The 23,780-nt window shown below is 40.0% G+C and overlaps 1 protein-coding gene across 1 annotated transcript in view; it reads right to left on the bottom strand.

The window, feature by feature from the left end:
- VPS41 (VPS41 subunit of HOPS complex) overlaps positions 1-23,780 on the bottom strand; it is a 187,649-nt gene that overhangs the window by 79,128 nt on the left and 84,741 nt on the right. The window contains exons 6-7 of the mRNA XM_024750657.1: positions 16,054-16,116; positions 12,306-12,371 (exon numbers count right to left, since the gene is read on the bottom strand). Coding sequence (XP_024606425.1) covers positions 12,306-12,371; positions 16,054-16,116 — 129 coding nt within the window. The remainder of the gene's footprint in view (positions 1-12,305; positions 12,372-16,053; positions 16,117-23,780) is intronic.

Below are 23,780 nucleotides of genomic sequence, written 5' to 3' on the forward strand. Positions count from 1 at the left end.
AAAAAAAAAAAAAAAAAAAAAAAAAAAGCCAAATAAGGCTATCCCAGGAAAAATAGACACAGGGCATAATGATGGGGAGGACTTATCACAGAAGGATTTTAAAATCCAAGATTGGAAGACATTAGGGATAAAATGGAAAAAGTCAAGAGGGCAAGTAAAAAAAAAAATTAGTGAGCATGGAGAAGACCTGGGGTGGTAGCTGGCTGCTGACAGCAGATAGGAGTCTTGAATCTTGATGGAGACAGAAGTGACCGAGAAGAACCCCACAGAGCAGAGAACACCTTTGTCCTGCTTCCTGCTTTGGCTCAGTACCAAAGTTTAAAACACACAGCCTTTCTAAACACCACTGAGAGAGAACTTAAAACATGTAGGAAGAAAACAGGGATTTCCCACATATATTACTGCTTTCAATTCGGTGTTTATTTCCTGCATCCCCTTTCCCAAAAGGTGAGTTAACACATTTAAAAGCAGTTAAACACAGGCCAGATACTGCTACCAGAGAAAGTCTCTGTACACAGATGGATTTCCAGAGGCCACCTCAGAGGCTATTTGCTTCCAAGCAATACCTGAATAAACACAACTAAAACACACACAAGTTTTGGACAAATCCTTGAAGTTAACTATTCCTGTGAAAACTATGTAGCCAGAAATGTGCTTTGAAATTTAAGAAAACACCGTTATCAACGTAAGGTAACAGTCAATTTAGTGACCAAGAATTACAAGCTATGGGTTCAAGGTGAACCAAAGAAGTTAAACATAAGATATGCCACTTAGGAGCAGTCCCTTTATATTAAAAACAAAAACAAAAACAAAAAACCCCACACAAAGACAAAAAAACCAGCAATGACAGAGAGATACAGATCTATATAACTACTTGCCCATCTGTATGGGTTTAGCAGTCAACTGTAGCCAGCATGTGAGGCAGACTCCTATTCAAACTAGCAACCTGCAATTTCTTCATATGCAACTCACAATTGTAAATGGGATTCCAGAAATGAATGGGGCATTTAAACAATAGTTTTACCACTAAAAACAAAACAAACAAGCAAGCAAACAGAAAACCTTCCAGGTGGGTCCTGCAGACTTAATAGAGCTGGTTGCTCATGTCAAACACCTTGGGTCTGTTTTTCAGTTTGCAGCTGTCTGAGGGTCTGTTTCCTGGGGCTGGCTTCAAGGCTGGACCCCTTGCCCCGCTAAGAGTAGAGAAAACACAAAAGCCATCCACTGGGTGATGAAACGAATTAATGTTCTGTGCGATGAACAAATATCTCTAATTTTAGCTACGCATAATCTCAATCGTCGACGACTCGGGGAGATCTTTGCACAGCGAGGTTATGAAAAAGAAACACAAAACTGCTAAGTCTTGAATAAGAGAAAGAGTCACCTGAACATACAGCTTTACGGATCTGAACAAGCACTTCACTCAATGCAAAGTAAAGCAAAAGGGAACCAGCAAGGACCTACTCTCTAACACAGGGAACTATACTCAATATTTTGTAATAACCTATAAGGGAAAAGAATCTGAAAAAGAATATGTACACACACACATATATACATATATATATAATGGAATCGCTGTGCTGTACACCTGAAACTAACACAATATTGTAAATCAACTATACTTTAAGTAAAAAAAAAAAAAACAACAAAGTGAAGCAAAAGGGGAAAAGTACAGATCAGGACACTGCCTACAGAAGAAACCAAGTGAAATGAACCTGACTTTAACTGGGCACCGTGGCTCGTCTTTGAGAGCCTCCAAGGAAGCAGCAGGACAGATGGTTTGGGGGCAGACTCACATCTATGGAGTAGAATATATTCGTCCTCTTTGTACATGGTTCAGCATCTACTCTAAAGCCTCATTATGACTCCTATATAATGCCTCCCTAGAACAAGAATAATTATTCCAGGTTTAGCTAAAATTGGAGAAAAGGCTGCAGGCTACTCAGTAAGCAGCAATAATTTGTGCTCAAACTGACAATAAATATCAAACGGACAGTCGTCAATTGTCCTGGCTTCTATGGTAATATTAAAAGCTGCCCCGAGCTAATACTACAACCACAGAAGTCACAAAGGAAGAGATCTAAGTGACTAGTAAATAAAAATGCTCAAAATCACTAATAATTCAAAGAAGTTACAAAACAGCACATTGGAATCTCTTTCTATGTATATCAAATTGGCAGGCTGATACGGTGAAACGGGTCCTCTAACACAGATGGTGTAAATCAGTATGTTTTCTGGAATGTACCTTTACTTGGCAGTTATGTATCCAAAGCCTAAAAGATAATCATAATCTTTGACCCAGTAATTCTAATCGTAGTGCTAGGAAAACATTCAGAAACACAGACAAAAGATTTCTAGCTTCATTATAGCATGATTTATGCTAACCCCAAGCTGGATACAACCCAATGGTCCAATAATATGAGAATGATTAAGAAAAGTAAATAGACCCACAGGATGGAATATTATGTAACCATTAAAGAACATCTGAGCTAAGATTAGACTTCAATAATGTAGGGAATTTCATATGATTTACAATGCTAAGTTGAAAACAACAAAAATAGTTGGGATTACTTTATACATTCTTTTATTATTGCTTTTTATTATTATAAAAGGCATGTTTTCTACCAAAAAAGAAAAAAGCAGAAAATAAAAGCCAATGAAGGCCAGGAAGAACACTATTGTTCTATTGTTAATATATGTTAATATTATTAATATTGTTAATAATTTGGTATACAGCTTTCCAAGAAATTGCTACACCAGACATTTATATTTCTACCAAAAAAACGAAATCAGACCATACATATATTTTCATAAAGTACCTCAACAGAAGTCATCTAGCAAATGTTGGGCATTTTATTTGTCACAACGAAGAAAGAGAAAAACTGGCATGCAGGAACTGGCCTGCCATTCGTGTTCTCCGGGTGAATATAAAAAATGTCACAGAACACCGACATCAGACAGGGCCCCGTGACCATGAGATGAGGACAAAACCAGGACTACTCCATAATCATATCTGAACACTGACAGGATATCAATGTTTTCCAAGCCACATAAATGACCAGACACCTCCCTATCCTGGCTAAAAGGAGAGACTGCTGCTTCTTTATCAACATGTCGTTAGCCTTCATTTGGTCTGTCCTCCTTCTAGATATGATGTATTAAGATACCCAGTGGTGGAATTACTCTTGCTTCCTGACAGCACCCGATCCAGAGCAAAGTTCTGCTTCCTTAAACCCTCCCCAAACCATCTTTCATCAGCCCAAAACCTGTAACGCCCTCTTTCTAGCACACCCTCTTCCTCATGCCTGGTGGGTGTGTTCCGGAGATCTTTGGCCGCAGGGCACTGACACAGCTAATTCACCACCGTTAGATGTTGATTTTGTTCAAATTTGCACTGTTACAACCATCAAAAAGGAATACTGGCTGAAAATGAATTAGAAAACTGAGAGGGATCAAACAAACGATTGCGGGGGAGAAAAGCCCCAAATGCTTAAAGACAAAGGACTGCAAAATTAACCCCAACAGTGCTATATACATACATATATACATACACATATTTTTTCCTCTCAAAAGACTGGGAATACTCATTTTCCCACCAAATCATCATTCTGACTAACGGTCTTATGGGCTAACTGCTTTCCACCAGCAGCATTCCTCCTATCTCCTTTTGGAAACGGACCATTCCTGAAAACAGATTCTACGTGCTCACAGCACCTTATGTGGACCCTCTAACCGAGCTGTGCTCAAGAGGCAGAACTATTCACGTCAAATAGCCCTGTGAAATGACTGTGGTGTAGTCTGTACTGGTGACACCAACTTATAATTGTAATAACTGTGACCCCTTGCTATAGAACCTTGTCTTAAAAAAAAGGGGGGGGGGAAGGGAAACACCTCTCAAGGTTAATGACAATTATTTATATAGCCTTATCTTTTTTAAAATTTTATGTTATTTTTTAATTGCAGTAGAGTTGATTTACAATGCTGTGTTAGTTTCAGGTGTACAGCAAAGTGATTCAGTTTTATATATATATATATATACACATACACACACATATACTTTTTCATATTGTTTTTCATTATATGTTATTACAGGATGATGAATATAGTTCCCTGTGCTCTACAGCCTTATTTTAAAAAAGAGAGAGGGGCTTCCCTGGTGGCGCAGTGGTTGAGAGTCCGCCTGCCGATGCAGGGGACACGGGTTCGTGCCCCGGTCCGGGAGGATCCCACGTGCCGCAGAGCGGCTGGGCCCGTGAGCCATGGCCGCTGGGCCTGCGCGTCCGGAGCCTGTGCTCCGCAATGGGAGAGGCCACAACAGTGAGAGGCCCGCGTACCGCAAAGAAAAAAAAAGAGAGAGCGAGAGAGAGAAAGAGAGGGGCTTCCCAGTGTTAATGACAGTCCATTGGTACTAAACCCCACAAGGAAACAATGAGCATACTAAACCAAACAATGATTCTTGCAGAGGAAATAACTATTCCAAGTACTTAAGGACAGCCACAGCATTCTCAACATGCAAAGGAAGATATTTTCAGCAAGGAGCAAAGGCTGGTTTGACTGCTCTAGGAAGACAGGTGGTAAGCTTATCATCAGAGTCCAGGGGGAAGCCACAAACAATATGGAAATATCACACATGGAAAAGTTAGTTGAACTCATGAAAGCAAAAAGGTTTCTGTTCTCACCAGCCTTTTGATGGCAATGAAACAAGGGGGATTACTGAAGAAAATGCAGTTGCCATGGATCCATCTCCAGGATGTTGGGAGCTCTACATATCAACATCAGAAAAGCAACTGATGTTTGAGACAAATGAACTTAACTTTGAAAGCAAGGAACAATGCCTGTTTCTGACACTGAAAATGATTTCTATTTTAAGACCTAGATTTCAATTTTTAGCTTCAACCAGTACAGCACAGAGAGAAAAACCCACCAAAATATACTTTTACAATATGGCTATTTTACAACTTGGCTTTACATTCCTAAGAAACATTTGTAAAGGTTACATTGTGCTTTACTTCCTATTAGTTGGTGGTTTTTAATCAGTTTTGGTATGTATACAGCATGAGATGAACTTCTAGGAATGGAACCACAATTTATAACACAGTGCCTAGAAGAAATGAAAGTGTTTCTTTACAATGGTTCTACATACAACCACTAGGACATAAATTTGGTGGTTGCCTGGGAAGTAATGTGTAAGAAAAGTTTGCATGTAGAAAACTGCCTAAGATCAAGCATCTGATCGCCTGCAGAAGTATTCTGAAGATCCACTGGTCAGCGGACTGGGCGGCATAACTGATGTCAAACCCTTTTTGAGGAAAAACAACAAGGTCCTAACGTATAGCACAGGGAACTATATTCAATATCCTGTGGATAAACCAGAATGAAAAAGAATATATATAACTGAATCACTTTGTTGTAGAGCAGAAATTAATACAACATTGTAAATCAACTATACATCAATAAATTAAGGGACTTCCCTGGTGGCGCAGTGGTTAGGAATCTGCCTGCCAATGCAGGGGACATGGGTTCAATTCCTGGTCCGGGAAGATCCCACATGCCGTGGAGCAACTAAGCCCATGCGCCACAACTACTGAGCCCACAGGCCACAACTACTGAAGCCCGCACACTCTAGGGCCCGCGTGCCGCAACTACTGAACTGGCGTGCTGCAATTACTGAAGCCCGTGCGCCTAGAGCCCGTGCTCCACAACAAGAGAGAAGCCACTGCAATGAGAATCCCGCACACCACAACAAAGAGTAGCCCCCGCTCGCCGCAACTAGAGAAAGCCTGTGCACAGCAACGAAGACCCAACGCAGCCAAAACTTAAAAAAAATAATTAATTTAAAACTTTTTTTAATTAAAAAATCCTTTGTGACCCCAAAAACCCCATTTTCCATCTGACCAGGAGACAAGCAAACATATAAGGAAGCACCTCTACGTTTCACACTTAGTGGTCATAGTAGTTCGCTGGGCTGTCTAAATTCTAAAAAGATTCGCATTATTACAAAAAGCTGCTCCATGGCATCCTTTTCCAAAAAGAATCCAAGATGCAATTTGTTTTTTGCCAATCATTCTCGGACACTGAGAAGCTAGCTGATGCTTCTACTTCTGTCCTTCAGGTAAAATTTGCCATAAGCCTTCAGCCCCAAACAGTGAAGAGCTTTTTCTCATTTTATGCACACAGGTCCTTACCTCGTTTGCTGACTGACGTTTTCCAGCTTACAAAGCAAGCTGTCCCTGTGGCTAGAATGAGGGGACCTGGCCCACCACAATGCCAAACAGCTGACTCCCTCGTTTCGAGAAATGAACTCTGCTGCAAACTGCATCACGAAAATTTAATAATTTGTCAAAGGAAGAGAATCAGTTATTATGAAGTGCATTTCAGAGTTCAAAGGTAAAGGTTGTAGGGAGCTCAAGTTTATCTGCTGACAGAGAAAGTTAATTAAAAAAAAAAAACAAACCCAGACAAGATCTGCTTTGCAGACTTATTTCTCCAAGAGATAACCTCATTGCTATGTTCATGCGTTCTAATTCTTGCTACACAAGGAGGTTACACTTAAAAAAAAAAAAAATCCATCGATTCTCATGTTTTAAAGCTCTCTCCAATGGCACTCTTAAGAGATGTGCTTTTCCTTTTCTTTTTTTCAACATGGAAACAAAACAGAATTAAGAATAAGCTTTTTTTTTTTTTTTGCGGTACGCGGGCCTCTCACTGCTGTGGCCTCTCCCGTTGTGGAGCACAGCCTCCGGACGCGCAGGCTCAGCAGCCATGGCTCACGGGCCCAGCCGCTCCACGGCATGTGGGATCTTCCCGGACCGCGGCACGAACCCGCGTTCCCTGCATCGGCAGGCGGACTCTCAACCACTGCGCCACCAGGGAAGTCCAAGAATAAGCTTTTTATGCTCATGTGTCAAGCACTGGAGTCCATAAATCCAGTTATGGCATTCAACTACTAAGAAGTTACCTTGAAAACCTAAAATAAAAGTTTATGCCACACAGAACTATTGCCTCCTCTTCCCTAGTCCTGGGTGGATAAGGAGCTCTCTCTAAAGACCTAAGAAGCTAGAACCTTAAAAAGGAAATATCAACAAGTGTGTCAAACTGCAGTTTGTTTTTTCTGCTACATGGCTATTTTATGGAACTATTCTGAAATGTATGTTCTGATTACTTTTAAAGAAATGTTTTTCCAGGAATCAAAATTTCTCATCAAATCAAATCAACTAAAATATTAAATTAGACATCTCTGTTGAATTTTCTTATGAAATGACATCATGAATATGTCACTGTAGGACATCCATCTTTCCTATTCCGCTTCTGTGGTCGCTGCGCTGCTTTCATCATTGTCTACAGAAGTTGGCATACAATTCCTAGATGCATTTAGCTGTCAGTCTAAGTAAGATCAGTGTTCTTAAGGGTTAAGAATGCCTTAAGAATGCCTTTATTCCACATTACACCTTCATTTGGCTAGTCTTTGCTCCAATTTTTTTTAAGATTAAATTTTTCTTAAAGGCAGAAGGTCATTACCTCTCAGTTACATGCTATTTGTCTTTGTTCTTTTTTCCCCTATATGATCTGCCATCCACTCTAAACAGGGAGGTCTTGATATCTGCAATGTATGATTATTGCAAGGTTATCACCATTTGCTAAATGTTGGACTCTTCAAACTAGTTCTGCTTAGTTTATGGCGTGCTGGCTGAAAATTGCAGTTAAATGATCAGAGTTGCGATTGGGCCAACACAGTCTTTGTTCTTCTCATTTATCAAAGGAACAAAATGCCATAACTCAGTTATAAGGGGAAAAAAATGAGGTCCTCCTAAAAATTTGCTAACACCCTAAAAGAGAAAAGAATCTTTTCACAATAGTATCTGTTTCTTAATGTCACCTTCCAAAAAGCCTTTCTCTTAATTTTTAAAATCAAAGGTGCATTCCTTAATGAAATCAGAAATATTTCCTGAAATACCTTCAACTAAATAAATCTATTTTAAAACAAAAAAAACACGCAAATGCCAAAAACCATGCAGCGGAAGTGATCTTTAAAAGTACATACCATACACATACAGAAGGAAGAAATCTCTCCGGAGATTTCTGCAAAGCACACCAAGCTGGTGCATGTTTTGGAAATCTCTGGTTATTTAACCCTGTACAAAGAAGTCACTCTAGTTTATTGACTAAACACTAATTTTTACTACTCACTAAATACATATTTACACAATAAACTTTCATGAATCCAGAGAAATCAGTGAATAGTTTGTATGTCACAAGTCCCTGAATAGAGGGCACATTTACTTGCCAATGTTTCTTAAGCCTTTAACATAAGTAGGAAAAATTATAATGGCCTTTAATTTTATTATATTTTTAACTGAAGTAGGTGTACAGCAAAGTGATTCAGTTATACATATATATTTATCTATTCTTTTTCAGATTCGTTTCCCTTATAGGTTATTATAAAATACTGAATCGAGTTCCCTGTGCTATACAGTAGGTCCTTGTTGGTTATCCATTTTATATATAGTAGTGTGTATATGTTAATCCCTAACTCCTGACTTATCCCTCCCCCTCTCCTTTCCCTTTTGGTAACCATAAGTTTGTTTTCTATGTCTGTGGGTCTATTTCTATTTTGTAAATAAGTTCATTTGTATCATTTTCTTAGATTCTACATATAAGCTATATTATAATGATCTCTGTCTGGCTTACTTCACTTAGTATGATAATCTCTACATCCACCCATGTTGCTGCAAATGGCATTACTTCATTCTTTTTTATGGCTGAGTAATATTCCATTGTATAGATATGTACCATATCTTCTTTATCCCTTCATCTCTTGATGAACATTTAGGTTGCTTCCATGTTTTGACTACTGTTCACAGCATTATTCATAATAGTCAAAAGGTGGAAACAACCCAAATGTCCATCAACTGATAAATATTTAAATAAAATATTTAAATAATAAATCATAATTAAATATTGCTAAATAAAATATGATATATCCATACGACGAAATGTAATTTGGCCATAAAAAGGAATGAAGTACTGATACATGCTACAACATGGATGTACCTAGAACACTAATGAAAGAAGTCAGACACAAAGGCCACGTACTTATTGTATGATTCCATTTACATGAAATACCCAGAATTTATATGAAATATCCAGAACAGGCAAATTTATAGAGAAGTGAAATACATTAGTGGTAGCTTGGGGCTGGGAAGTGGGGGAAGGGGAATGTGGAGTAACTGCTAATGGGGACGAGGTTGGGATGATGACAATGCTCTAAAATTAGATTATGGTGATGGCTGCACAACTCTGTAAATATACTAAGATCCACTGAATCGTACACTCTAGTTTTTTTGGCTGTGCCACGCAGCATGCGGCATCTTAGTTCCCCGACCAGGGATGGAACCTGCGCCCCCCGCAGTGAAAGCGTGGAGTCTCAACCACAGGACAGGCAAGGAAGTCCCTGAGTTGTACACTTTAAACTGGTGAACTTTATGGTATGCAAATTACATATCAATAAAGCTATTTAAAAATCTAAAAGAGATGACAATATCATTTGCATTGACCTGTGGACTCCTCTGATTCTTCACTTCAAAATATCACACATATACTTTTATCAAGCTCAATATCCGAAGTCCTTTATACAATATACTAACCCTCTGGTGTGTGGTTTTTCTTTTAAATGACTGTAATCCAGAAATTCTAACAATATCATTTTTTTTAACTTTTTCACCAGATGACCTGAACTGTTTTTAATTTATATACACATAATTAAACATCTTTTTGTGCTTGGGAAGAAATGTCTACCCGTGCATTTCTGGAGAAGTGAATAGGAAGAAAGGAGAAGAGACAATGCTGTCTCTTAGAACAGTGAACACAGAAAAACTTGTCAAGCAGTCAGTGATAACCAAAAAGATGAACCAAATCTCTGATGTTCTTGCCTGTTCAGCATTCAGTGAATTCTACTTATTTTACTGCTTTTCACAACGTAGTCTTTGTATAAATTCCAACTTCTCTCTATATGACCTTGCCCACACTACTCTGTCGTCCATATAATTGCTCATGTATCTACTCAACAAGCTTTGGCCCAAACAGCTACATTCACAAGGTCCTTCCTACAGATGTCTGTAAATGATGTCAAATGCTAAGCAGAAGGACAAAGAACATGAAATTGACACAGTTAACCCAGGCATCCTGCAGGTTGACAAGACATTCATGTAGCACAACTACTGTGGCAAACTACATCAGACTATAGGTATCCTTCACAGTATAAAAGCAATTGTTAACCTCCACCAACAAGCTGATTATTAAGAACACACACCAACACAGGAAAATCCCAAAGTATGAGTCCACTTGGACATCACTCATATTATCTCTAATATGTTCTTTCATACCAATACCTTCAAAAAATAGGGGACAACTGTAAAATCTCTAACTTCTGAAATTGGAGAGCTAGAACTCAAAACTGCATCCCCACTAGGGAAGTACTTCAACCAAAGTGATTTATCAATATTTTAAGTTATCAACATTTTATGAGGGATTGCTCTTAAGAAGGCAACAGAGCTTTTAGAAAGCAGATACTCCAGCCCCAGTCAAGCCTTCAAATGAGTGCAGCCCTGGGCAAAAAATAGACTGAAATCTCACAAGAGACCCTGAGCCAGAGCCATACAGGAAAGTCACTCTTTAATTTCTGACCTGTGAGATAATGGAAGTTTGTTGTTTTAGGCCACTTAAACAAAAAAACACAGTGACTCAGCATTCTTTATCCCCACTGAGTTTTAAATAAAAATGCCTGGGTTTAAATTATACTGTCTCCTACAAATTGGCACTGGCTATTTCCCTCTACAAGGATTAAATTATGAGCCCCAGCAGCTGCTGACCTTCAACACCCTCTGAAAGGAGTTCAGGGTGGAGATCAGAAATCAGGCACTCTGTGCTCTGGGGAACAAAACAAAACAAAAAAAAAACTGGCAGAACAGGTCTTCAGATAGTTAGATATTTTCAGGAGCCAATTTTATGAGCCCAATTCTTGCATCTCCTCATATCTAGAAAAACACTAAAATCCTTCATGGTGACGTCTGCTCCTTGTGACTAGCAGAAACCTTCATGAGACTAGTAGAAAAATATGTGCAAAAAATGTGTACTTGACTGCATGTACTCCCCCTTCACCAAAATCACATATATCCTGACCTTCCCCCTACCTCTTTGGAGCAGTTCCTCAGAGCTATCGGAAATGCTATCTCCCGGGCTATAGTCCTCATTTTGCCCCAGATAAAACTTAACTCACAGCTCTCACGTTGTGCAGGTTTTTTTCAGTCGACAACAGCTAAGTGAATTCATGCTCTATCTCACATAAAATTCCCTAACTAGAAAAGTGCTTGGTAAAGAAATACTTTAACAAGAGGAATTTCAGTTACTCTTTCCTGAGGCCAACAAAGACAAGTGAGGGAGCTATTTCTTTCAGGAGTGAATTAGCTGCAGGTCTAAGATAGAGAAAGTTAGTTTAAATCTGTAATTCCCGCTGATTAATTCTACAGACATTCTATGAATGCCCTATCATTCTGTGAAGCTGCAGACCAAGGGAAAAAGACAGATAACTACTACAGAACATTCCAAATCATTTGGTAGCTGAGCCTCAAAGCAGCCATTCCATACCTATACCTTGCTATAGAAATACCGCACAGAGCCTTCTCTCCACTGATCCCCAAACTGAATATGAAATAACACTCAGAGTTCCAGGACAGTGGTAGCATTTTATTATAAAAATGGTTTCTAAAAAGATCCCTGGTGAATAAGAATAGAAAAATGAACTTATTCTATAAGCAGAGTCTTTAATTTTAGAATTTATCTACAAACATGTAAATGTACAGAAGGATTATTTTACTCTCTTATTTTTTAAATAGCACTAAGATAATAAATGCCAGGAACGTGTCAGTAACAAAGAGCCGTAATTGTTCTAAAACTGTCTCAAGGCCTGCAGGAGATTTTCTACAACGGGAAAAAACACTAGTTTCCTTGCTCTTTTGTTACTGTTAAATGCTACTTCTTCTTTGTGGAAGGGACAATATTTCAAAGCACTAGGTGGTAGCTGGAGTAACATCTCTGTTTTTGCCCTACATCTACTCCAAAGGAATGTCAGTGAGAAGCACTGAGGCCACACCTCCCCCAGGAGGTGATGGTCTCCTGATTTCACTACATTGTGCTTTCGCGAATTTTCTCTGCACAAAGAGGCAGACATTAAAAATACTAAAGATAAATTAAGGAGCAAACAGAACCCCCTCAAAGACGGCATGTGACGGTCAACACGCAGCACTTACCTTCTTCCCTCCGGTCACAAACTGCTTGCAGCTGGATCTCACGAAATGCGGATGCACGGCGATGATCTGCAAGGGAATAAGGACCCCCAACAGTGGTTTAGGAGTCACAGCTCCAGCACAGAATGAAAGCCCTTTGTACGTTACCGGCAGCATGATCTAAAAATCAACCCGGTATCCTGGTAGGAAGTAATCTATGCAGGTAATATTCTGCACCAACTGAGGATGAGTTTTGCTCTGGTGTGAAAAGGTTTCTTCTACGAAGCTGGGTCAAAGCTAAAAGATGAGCATGAACAGTTGTCGTTTCTGGCTGAGTGGGACCCTCTGAGTAGGCACCCCTCTTTAGAGACAGCCAAGGCAGTCAGTAGAGGCAGCGAGACGTCACAAATGTGTGTAACTGAATACATTTCATAGAAGAAACCCAGAGAAAGAACCCAACTATCTCCTTGTCCAGACGCCTTCCAGTGACTGAGAGGACCCCATGGAACAGGGCTGGCGATGCAGCCTCAGACACTTAGCACAATTACATCCGCGCCCTAACAGCAGAAAGACAACAGAGCGGCAGGACCCAGGAGTTCCGGAGCGCAGCATCCAGGCCCTTCCCTTTCACCTCCAGCCTCAGTTCCCGGCCCCCTGCTTCTCATCCGCTCTCCACGATCTCCTCCCAACCCCTCAGAAAGGTTGCTCTCAAGGCTGCTCCATCCTCACCACCGTTTACTTCACTTGCCAGTGGCATTTCTGAAGGTCTGGTGGCTGCACTCAGTGTAAACCCATCTTCAGGGCTCCCCTTTTATGGCTGTCAGCCTGCAGAGACTCTGCCTCCTTATTTTCTTATCCCAGACCCATGTATTCATCAACTAATACACTGTGTTTTTTTCCAACCTAACAGAATATTTCTGGGCATTAAAAAAAAATTCACACAATTACACCTTCATAAAACTCCAACTAAATACATTCTACTCTCTTGTTAATTAACTAATAGATTTCCAGCCTCCAACGGAATAGATTCCTCTTCCTACACTGTCATTTTGAGGGCGTTTAGCATGTGACTCCTCACTTCTCTAACCATTCCTCCTTCCCAGGTTAGCCCTTCTTCCCTTCCACACTTGCCTAATCCACCCTGGATACCAGTGGAATCATTTGCATATTGTTGTCACACCTTCTTAAAATCCCGTACGAGAGTCCTCTTAGCTCTCTTACAGTGCACCATCCAGCTGCTATTCCAGACATCCCCACGCCCCTCCACCACATTACCTTACCCCTTTTTTCCCCTCCTGGTCACTGCCCTTGACTGCGGGTCCTTCACCGCCCAACGTAGCAACCCTTGGGCTTGGCCTCACCGGCGGGAGGCTGGAGGACTCATATCCAAGGTTTCTCTCCCTCCCAACACGACGGATCCCATCCCTTAGTGCCGCTCCACTAAGTTTTCCCTTTCTCTTATTTTTGATCTTTCCCCCCTACTGACTTTTTACCATCAACCAAAACATGACCAGCAGAAATGCTCCTGGGACCCTGGCTTTCTCTCCGTCTATCAGATGAATTCCCTTCTTCATCAGGAAATTTCTTGGAAGAAGAGTCTACGCTGCTTGTTTCTACTTCTTCATCTCCCATTTACTTCTTGACACGTGGTGAGCCTCCTGCTACGTGTTTCAGTCCCCACCTCATGTGATCTCTGCACTGCCTTTCCCACGATGCCCACTCCTTCCTTCTGGAAACCCTCTCTCCTTTGGCTTCCCTGACACCGCTCTCCTGGGTCTCCTCCAATCCCTCTAACTAATTCTTCTGAGATCCCTCACTGTTTTTTTTTTTTCTCCCACTACCTTAATCTTTAAATTAGTGCTCCAGAATTATTTGACCACCAGTCTTCTCACTCTTCTTTTTTTAAATATCTTTATTGGAATATCATTGCCTTACAATGTTCTGTTAGTTTCTGCTGTACAGCAAAGTGAATCAGCTATACGTATACATATATCCCCATTATCTCCTCCCTCTTGCATCTCCCTCCCACCCTCCCTATCCCACCCCTCTAGGTGGTCACAAAGCACCAAGCTGACCTCCCTGTGCTATGGGGCTGCTTCTCACTAGCTATCTATTTGACATTTGGTAGTGTATATATGTCAATGCTAACTCTCTCACTTTGTCCCAGTTTCCCCTTCCCCCTCGTGTCCTCAAGTCCATTCTCTACGTCTGTGTCTTTATTCCTGCTCTGCCACTAGGTTCATCAGAACCACTTTCTTAAATTCCATATATATGTGCATTAGCATACGGTATTTGTTTTTCTCTTTCTGACTTACTTCACTCTGTATGACAGACTCTAGGCCCATCCACCTCATTACAAATAACTCAATTTCGTTCCTTTTTATGGCTGAGTAATATTCCATTGTATATATGTGCCACATCTGACTCTTTAACCGGATAATATCTCTCAAAATGGTTTCATCTTACTCAGCTGTGGTTATCCATTTTGTGTTTTTAGGGCCAACCTCCATACTGAGGTCCATATTCATGTTTCCATGAATGTTTCCTACATAACATTTCCACCAGATGTGCTACCGTTATCTAGACTCAAGCCCAAACTAGCAACATCCTTCCTCAAACCATCCCTTATTTCCACTGATGGCATTCCCACACACCATTACCGAAGCAAGACCCTGGATCCACCCTCAGCTCCTCCATCTCTTACGACCCTCGGCCACGCCATCACTAAGTCTTAGGACGTCTACCTCCTCGAGGCTTTCCCGATTCATTCCTTCTACACCAACGTAAGTACTCACCATCCCTCTTTTCACTGAGCTCCTGTAACACCATTTCTAGAGGACAGCATTAGCCTTCTAAATTGTCTCCTGTCCCCAATCACTCTCTTGCTTACATCCCCCTGCACTGTGGCAGGGCTGGCTTTCTAAAACACACATCAGATCCCATCTCTCCTTCACCTGTTGATCAATAAATGTTTGAATAAACACCTGAGAAAGTTGAACGACCTCTTCCTTTAACAACTGTAATGCCCACTGTAACGACCACGACTGTTACCTAAAATCGGTCCTTCTGCCTTGGGTCTATCAGCTCTCACATCTAACACTGTTATAGCTGCCATATTACTTTTCCTTAAGCTTAGCTCAGTTTACACCACTTCTTTGCTCTCCAACATTCAATAATTTCTCCTTATCTACCAGACGGAGTCCAAATTCCTTAGCCTGAATACAAAGCCAGCGTCAATCGGCCTGTGCAGCTTTCCTGCCAAGTCAGTATTTTATGCACCATCTAAACTATACTATTTGCCACTTCCTGAACATGATTTGAATTTTCTAGCCTCTCCGTTTATATTATACTGTTCTTCCACATGGGAAGTCAGCTTTCTCCATCAGCCCTGTATATTAAAGCCCAAACAACAGTCCATCTACAAAGTCATCACTAACGAGGACAGCTAGAAGTAACCTCTCTCAGTTTTAGATTCCTTAATACTGTTTTTACCTCTTTGAGTCTTTAATCACAGATTTTGTGTGTGTGTGTGTGTGTGTGTGTGTGTGTGATCTAACCCACTACAACAAAAGATTCCTGAGGATAGACTGAGATCACAGTCATATAATATACATTCTGTGTACCTTCCCAGCATCAAATAGTATCTGGTACATTGGTTGAACAGATACTTACTGACAAAATTAATGCAACATTGGTAGTGTTCAAAGTATTGTAATCCTATTGCCTTTGTTGGGAAAATCCTTAGAAAAATTAAAACTTACTGAATACTTACTTTAATGGGACAGTCAAAAGTCTCATGAAATTCTTCTCCAGAATATAGTCCAAACACCTGCACCTAAAAAGTAAATGGATCTTGTCAGTTCACCGTGACGGTAACAAAGAAGGCTGCTGAGTCAGTGAGAACACATACTATCAATAAAGAAGTAGAATATGGGATTTCCCTGGTGGCACAGTGGTTAAGAATCTGCCTGCCAATGCAGGGGACATGGGTTCAAGCCCTGGTCTGGGAAGATCCCACATGCCGCGGAGCAACTAAGCCTGTGCACCACAGCTATGGAGCCTGCACTCTACAGCCTGCGAACCACAACTACTGAGCCCACATACCACAACTGTTGAAGCCTGTGCACCTAGAGCCCATGCTCCACAACGAAGAGTAGCCCCCACTTGCTGCAACTAGTGAAAGACGGTGAGCCTGCCCACAGCAACGAAGACCCAACGCAGCCAAAATTAAGTAAATAAATTTATTTTTTAAAAATCTTAAAAAACAAAAGTAGAACACTTAGTAATCCAAAGCCCGTGTAATCTCTATTAAATATCCAATGAAAACAATTCTATGGGGGTGAAAACACACTGCTGAAATTAAATTTTTACAAGTATCTCATGGATACAGAGTTCCCTTTGCACATCACAAGTTTGTTTTATTAAATGGACATCAACTTTAAAAATGAAATAGATATGAATAGGTTACTAATACCCTTTTATGAACTTCCCATAGACTATTCCTAAAGGAATTATTTATTCCTTTCCTTGAAGGAAAAAGGAGCTTCTTTTTTTAGTCACAGATATATAAATCAACTGTGCAGATCAAAGTGGCAAGAGATTAGGTGAACTGCACTTCATTTACAGTCTTATCTTGAATCTATTTAGAGCGTATAAATGTAAGATTTAATTTTCTCCTTATCAGTGCCTCCCTTAAAGTTGTTTAATCTTAACCTTTTTTCTGAGTGGTTGACTTTAAAAATTGAATAACATACATATTCAATTGAGTAATGTACATAAACGGTACAGATGACAGATTCAGAGCTTGACAATTTTTTATGATACGAACATATCGCTGCAACCATGACCCAGGTCAAGAAGTAGAACCCAAGAAGCTCCCTTGTGTTCCTTCCCATTCATTCACACCCTCACAAACTAACCGCTCCTCCAAAATCTATCACCTTCAGTAAGTTGTGCTAATGTTTGAATTTTATATAAATAGAATCATAAACTATTTCACTGGCTTCTTTCACTCGACATTTTCTTTCTGATGTTTATCCATACTGCTATGTACGTACAGCAGGAGCTGGTTCTTTGTCATTGCCTTATAGTATCTCAATGTATGAATACATCATAATTTATGTATCCATCTTCCACTGATCATTTGGGTTGTTTCCAGATGGAGGCTATTATGAATAATGCTGCAGTGAAAACTCTTTCCAAATCTTTTGGTCCACTTATATACCCATTTCTGAAGAAATGGAATTGTTGAGTCATAGGTTATGCATCTGTTCACATCTAATAGACAGCCAAACGACTTCGCAAAGTGGTTCCAATCAATTTACACTCTCACAAGCACAGTGTACGAATTCCAGGAGCTCTCAAACACTTGGAACCAGCTATTAGGGGCACTTAGAACTATTTCCCAACACTTGAGATGTGTTCACTCTCTTTCTAGTCTCTAGAAGAGTGGTGTTATTTCTTCTTTAAATTTTTAAGAATTCACCTGTGAAGCCATCTGGGTCCAATGGCTCTCTGTGAGAAAGTTTTTCATTATAAATTCAATTTTTTAAATAGATATAAAACTACTTAGAATTTTCCTTGCTTTCATCTTAGTAAGTTTTTTATTTTTTTCTTTCTTTTTTTGGCCGTGCAGCATAGCATGCAGGATCCTAGGTCCCCGACCAGGGATCGAACCCGTGACCCCTGCATTGGAAGTGCAGAGTCTTAACCACTGGACCACCAGGCAAGTCCCCATCTTAGTAAGTTCTGAGTAGTTCGTGTGTGCAAGTTCCAAGAGGAAAATGTACTCATGTTATGATATCATTTGAGGAGATAAATTATTTCATTAAACTATAAAAGCTTTAGAATATTCCACTCATTTTGTGACTGCTGTTTTTATACCCTTGTGCCAAGTATGTTACTTGGGTTCCAAAAACAGCACATGGTACAATGTAACATAGAGGGAATTTGATTTAATCAGAGGTAATCTGTTAAAATGTATTCTTGACATGGCAAATACATGCAGGCCCCACTACCACCTTGCTTCTCATTGTTCAGAGGGCATTGCATCACTGCTTTTATATGAATGTATACGCACAGGATGCATTGAACTTCTTATAAAATGGTGGTAGAGAAGCTCAAAAGAAAAGCACTGCGTTCAGAGTTTTACTCTATCCCAGGAAGTTGTAGTTGAATGAGCCCAACGAATCCAAGAAAACAGGGTCAAAATAAGACAAGTACTGTATCACCTGAATCTTAATAAATGAACAAGTGCTCAACTTATTAATGTTACATCAGTAGAAAGTCATGCTAAACTAGGAAGTTTACATTCTTCTAACATAAGCTACTTCTATGAATTCATTCTAACAGTGTCGCTGACAACGTGGTCCCCTGTCAAGTCTCACACTCCTGCTACCAGCTTGGACCTCTAAATGCTTCCACGTGCTTTACCTCAGTGGGTCTCAGGCCAGACTGCACGGTTAGGATTCCTGGAAATTAATGGCCAGGTCCCACCCTAGACAAACTGAACTTTCTGGTGGGGTAAAATGACGTATTTGTTTTCAGGTGGAACGTATTTATTTCACTCATACCGTGGTCAACATCTAGCAACGTCTAGATGTTCCTCTTAGTTCTAAATTTCTTTTCTAGCTGTAATTTGACTCACTTTTAACCAATGGGGAAGTCCCGTGTGAGGCCCAGCATAATTTCTAGGCTAACATTCCAATCGGAAAGTATATTTCGATAACCTCTCCTCAAAGATGTGATGTCACTTCTCAGTCTTCTCCAGTTGTGGAGGGAACAACCTTCTGGAAAAGCTGTCTATTAAAATGGCCAGCGTCATTCTGGCTTTTTTAGAAATTTTATTCTGAATTAAACTATCCTTATGGATTTGAAAATGAGAAGAAATACCTTTAAAATGATATTTTTAAAGATTGATAACTGACAGTATGTAACTAGCAGTGACAATCTTGCTCTGCGTCATTTGGCCCTTATAGCAAGACAGCTAGGGATGAAAGCCAGCACCATTATGCCTGTGTAACAGATGATTCCGTGGAAAAATAAATGACTCACCTGAGGTTGTAAAAATCAAGAAGAGTATTCCAAGCCCTATTCTTCTATCATTATCTCCTATCATTCAGAATGATCTCCTATCTCCTATCTCCAGAATGATCTTCTATCATTATCTCCTATCATTATAGGAGCTAGCCTAAAATTTGCAAATAATGAAGATATCTTGCTACAATATTTAAAGTGTAAGAAAAGTAGAATAGGGAAAAGAAAATCAAAAGCCTCAAATATTAGCCAAACTAACATGAAAGGGAATGAATCAGACAACTCTACAACAGAAGTGGAAACTAAATGCAGCAGACAATTCATTCAAATGGATAAAGTTCCTTCTGCCTATAACAGGGTAAAGATGATTTTAAGGACAAAAGTTAAGTGACTTTTATTGCAGGGAAAAGTATACGAGCTGAAAACAAATATGAGCCCGTCGAAAAAGACTGAGGGATCGGTGAGAAAATGAATACGAGAAATACTGTAAATCTAACGGCGAAAATTAAATTATGAATTTCCAGGGCTGTCCCTTTAAAAATCACAAATCAACAACAAAACAAACACACGAATCCATATGAAGACATAATAGTAGAGTGATAAGAAGGAATAAACAGAAGAGAACAAATTGCAGAAGTTCTTAGAAAACAGGCTGAAACTCATAACTACCCTTTAGAACTAGTGGAAGCAAAAATGTCATAGCGTGCCCGGATTAGGGGCTGGAGGGGTGTTTGCTGAAGGTGGCAAAGCCAGATTAGAACTCTTAGGTTAGTCTCTATTCATACGTTTAACTGAATAACATTTTCCTCAACTGTCATTGTCTCCTTCAGTATGGAAAACACTGAGACTTCACAAGACAAATCTCGTAAACTTTACCAGTACAAGCAGGGTGAGTCGTAAAACATTTGATATTTTGGTTTATTTCACTAATGTGACACCCAAACTAGTTGGTCAGAACTTAAAACTACTAAAGCTAGTAAAATCCAAAGCAATTCTCATTCATCTCCCCTCTCTCTCCCTCTTTGTCATTTTCTCAGTGATTAGCACTGAGAAACAATCCGTTGAATGATTGCCTACAAAGTTTGGGCTTTTAGGAAGCTTGCATCTGAGTTAAGAATCATATTTTTAAAGGTTAAAATAGAGACGATCCTTTTGATAATGGTATCCCCTATAGCAGCCCTGACAACCTCTCCCAACTTGTCACAAAAATACCTAGTGAAGACAAAGAGAAAATTCAGAACAATTGGTCTTAGAGTCAATCTACTGCAAAGTCTTGGAGGATTTCTCATTAACTACAAACCCACAGAGCCATAGGAGGACCGCAAAACGTATGTGCTATGTGTTTACCACCACAAGTAAAGAAACCCTACTCTCATGAAACAATCAGGAAGGTGTATAAGCCTTCTCCCCTTTAGCATGGAATTCTATGTATTTGCAAACCAGAAAACTGGGCGACGGGCCATCTGACATAGAGAAACTGTGAATGAGGTGACCAGAGTTTTGGACAACCCTCCCAGCTATTACTTCATTTTAACAGCCTCTCTCAACCCCTGGCTTGCAAATAACAACAGGTCAAGCATTAGAAGAACAGGGGTGAACATGTAAACTGTCATTCCATCTAGGGCAGTGGCTGGAGGCACCCTCGCAGGGGAGATGGCAGGTTTTCATATTCTCCACCCATGGAGGGTGTCAAAGACCCAGGAGGGAAGATAGGAGAGGCTCCCAGTTCACTGGAGGAGCTGCCTTAACTGGATACCTCCAGTCAGGTCCCTATGTGAGCTGAAGGGTGACTCTACAATACCCAAAAGGATAACAAGCAGGGCCTGAATCTGTTTTCTAACCCAGGTTCAGAAAGAGCTTGTCTCCCTGTTCTGGAATGGATAAATGAGTAACAAAAATGCACACAAGGTCTATAAAAAGAATATTGCAGAACACAATTCCAGTGACTCAGAGGGAGAAAAACCATGCTTTAAAAAATGTTTTAATAGGGACTTCCCTGGTGGTCCAGTGGTTAAGATGCCATGCTTCCACTGCAGGGGGTGCAGGTTCGATCCCTGGTCGGGGAGCTAAGATCCCACATGCCGTGCAGCACGGCCAAAAAAAAAAAAAATTTTAATAGTAACCAGAAAAGAAAAAAACAAACTACAAAACTATTTGTCAACTTCAATAAGAAGAAGAGACCTCTATGAATCTGGAGCAAAGGATAGGACGACAATGATAATGATGATGGTAACAGCTGACGACTACTGTGTTTCTTCTATTCCAGATACTATTCCAAACCACTGACATATATTAACTAATTCATTTCTCTTAATGATTAATGAGGCAGGTACTGTTACTATCCCCCCTTTTATAGAGGAGGAAATAGGATGAAGCACAGAGAGGTTTGAATCACTTAGCTGACAACACACAGCTCAAATGTGGCAGGATAATTCCACTCCCAACCACTCCACCTCTAAGACTCTCTAAGACACACAAGGAGTCATAATTTTTGGTTTAAAAAATTAAACATAGATCAGGCTGACGTGAAAAGAAAATTGGGAGAGATCAAAAATCAGGAAAAACAAAAAGGCAAAACAGAATAAAAGTCTACTCCAGAATACTGGAAGCAAAGTACCTCAGCAAAGGGACCAAAACAAGAAGAGAAACTCTCCCTGACTACAGAGAAATGAGATGATAAAAACCATGAGAAAGCAAAGCACATGTGTAAGGTATATATGTGTGTGTGTGTGTGTGTCACAAAACATGACCAATTTTTCTTACAGTATATTTTCTTTTTAAAAAAATTAATTTTTAAAGATTTGAGTATAGCTGACTTACCATGTTCTGTTAGTTTCAGGTGTACAGCAAAGTGAGTCAGTTATACATACACATATATCCACTCTTTTTTAGATTCTCTTCCCATACAGGCCATTACAGAGTATTGAACAGAGTGCCCTGTGCTATTTAGTAGGTCCTTATTAGTTATCTATTCTATATATAGTAGTGTGTATATGTCAATCCCAATCTCCCAATTTATCCCTCCCCTTCCAACGTAACTCATAGCAAGATCTTTTTTTGACCCACTTCCAAGAGTAATGAAAGTAAAAACAAAAATAAACAAATGGGATCTAATTAAACTTAAAAGCTTTTGCACAGCAAAGGAAACCATAAACAAAACAAAAAGAAAACCCACAGAATGGGAGAAAATACTTGCAAATGAAGTGACCAACAAGGGATTAATCTCCGAAATATATAAACAACTCGTGCAGCTCAATATCAAAAAAACAATTCAATCAGAAAAGTGGGCGGAAGATCCAAATAGACATTTCTCCAAATGGCCAAAAAGTACATGAAAAAATTCTCAACATCACTAATTATTTGAGAAATGCAAATCAAAACTACAGTGAGGCACTGCCTCACACCGGTTAGAATGGCCATCATCAAAAAATCTACAAACAATACATGCCGAAGAGGGTGTAGAGAAAAGGGAACCCCCCCCAACATATATTTTCAAAAGAGAAGAAGGGTGGATAGGGCTTATCCATTCACCAACTTACCTTGAAAAGGTGAGTGAGGTACAACAAAACGGGAGGGGAAGAGGCCAGACTACAGATGGTTAGTGAAGGGTTAGCAATAAAAACACAATGAACTTAGAACTGCCCACACACCCAGCACTGGCTCTGCCACATTCCCTTCCAGGCCTCGCACTGTGCCCACTGCCCAGCTGAGGCAGTAGAGGGGCCGGGGGTCAAGCAACTTCCCTGACCTAACAGAGAAGAGTGGGAAAGCCGCCCAGGCAGGCGCGGTGCAGAGCCATGCTGTCAGCCTCCGCGCAATACCGCCTCCAGCCTAAGTATTATTGAGTTTCTCTGAAGAAATGAAAACACGTGGAACTGAAGCAATAATCAAAATCAGGACTGAAGTCAACTTTCCTGAAATGAAAACAATACTTCAGTATATGGATCAAAAGGACTTACCCTCTTCCAGACAAACTGAATGAAAATAGACCCAAACAAGACATTAACTTAGCAAACTGAATTGCAGGGGCTGTTCGTTGCCATTGGTAGTGTTGTTACTATGATGAGTCTGAGATCCAAGGCAGGACAGAAAAAAAATTAAAAAGCTTTTGTGAAACAACAAAAATAGGCTGGCCTCTGACATGTCTAGGAAAATAAAGGTTAGTCAGAAGGGAGCAAAGTCTCCAAAACTTTGAGAAAAAATAGTTCAACCCAGAATTCTATATTAAATTAATTCTAGTTTATGTATGAGGGCGACATAGGCAAGAGATCAGAAAATAAGGCTGGTATGTACTTACGCGGAAAGTTACCTAAAAATGTATACCAGTAACACAGACACACAAACGCGCGCACGCACACACAGTATCTGTGTGTGTTTCAAAATTTGAAACTCGAGGATAAATAAAAAGATTAGAACTGAGCACCAGCTGACTGAACAGAGTAAATTTTAAACAACTGTTAGAAT

This window comes from Neophocaena asiaeorientalis, unplaced genomic scaffold (genome assembly GCF_003031525.2).
Source record: "Neophocaena asiaeorientalis asiaeorientalis breed wild unplaced genomic scaffold, Neophocaena_asiaeorientalis_V1.1 scaffold60, whole genome shotgun sequence".
Taxonomy (NCBI): domain Eukaryota; kingdom Metazoa; phylum Chordata; class Mammalia; order Artiodactyla; family Phocoenidae; genus Neophocaena; species Neophocaena asiaeorientalis.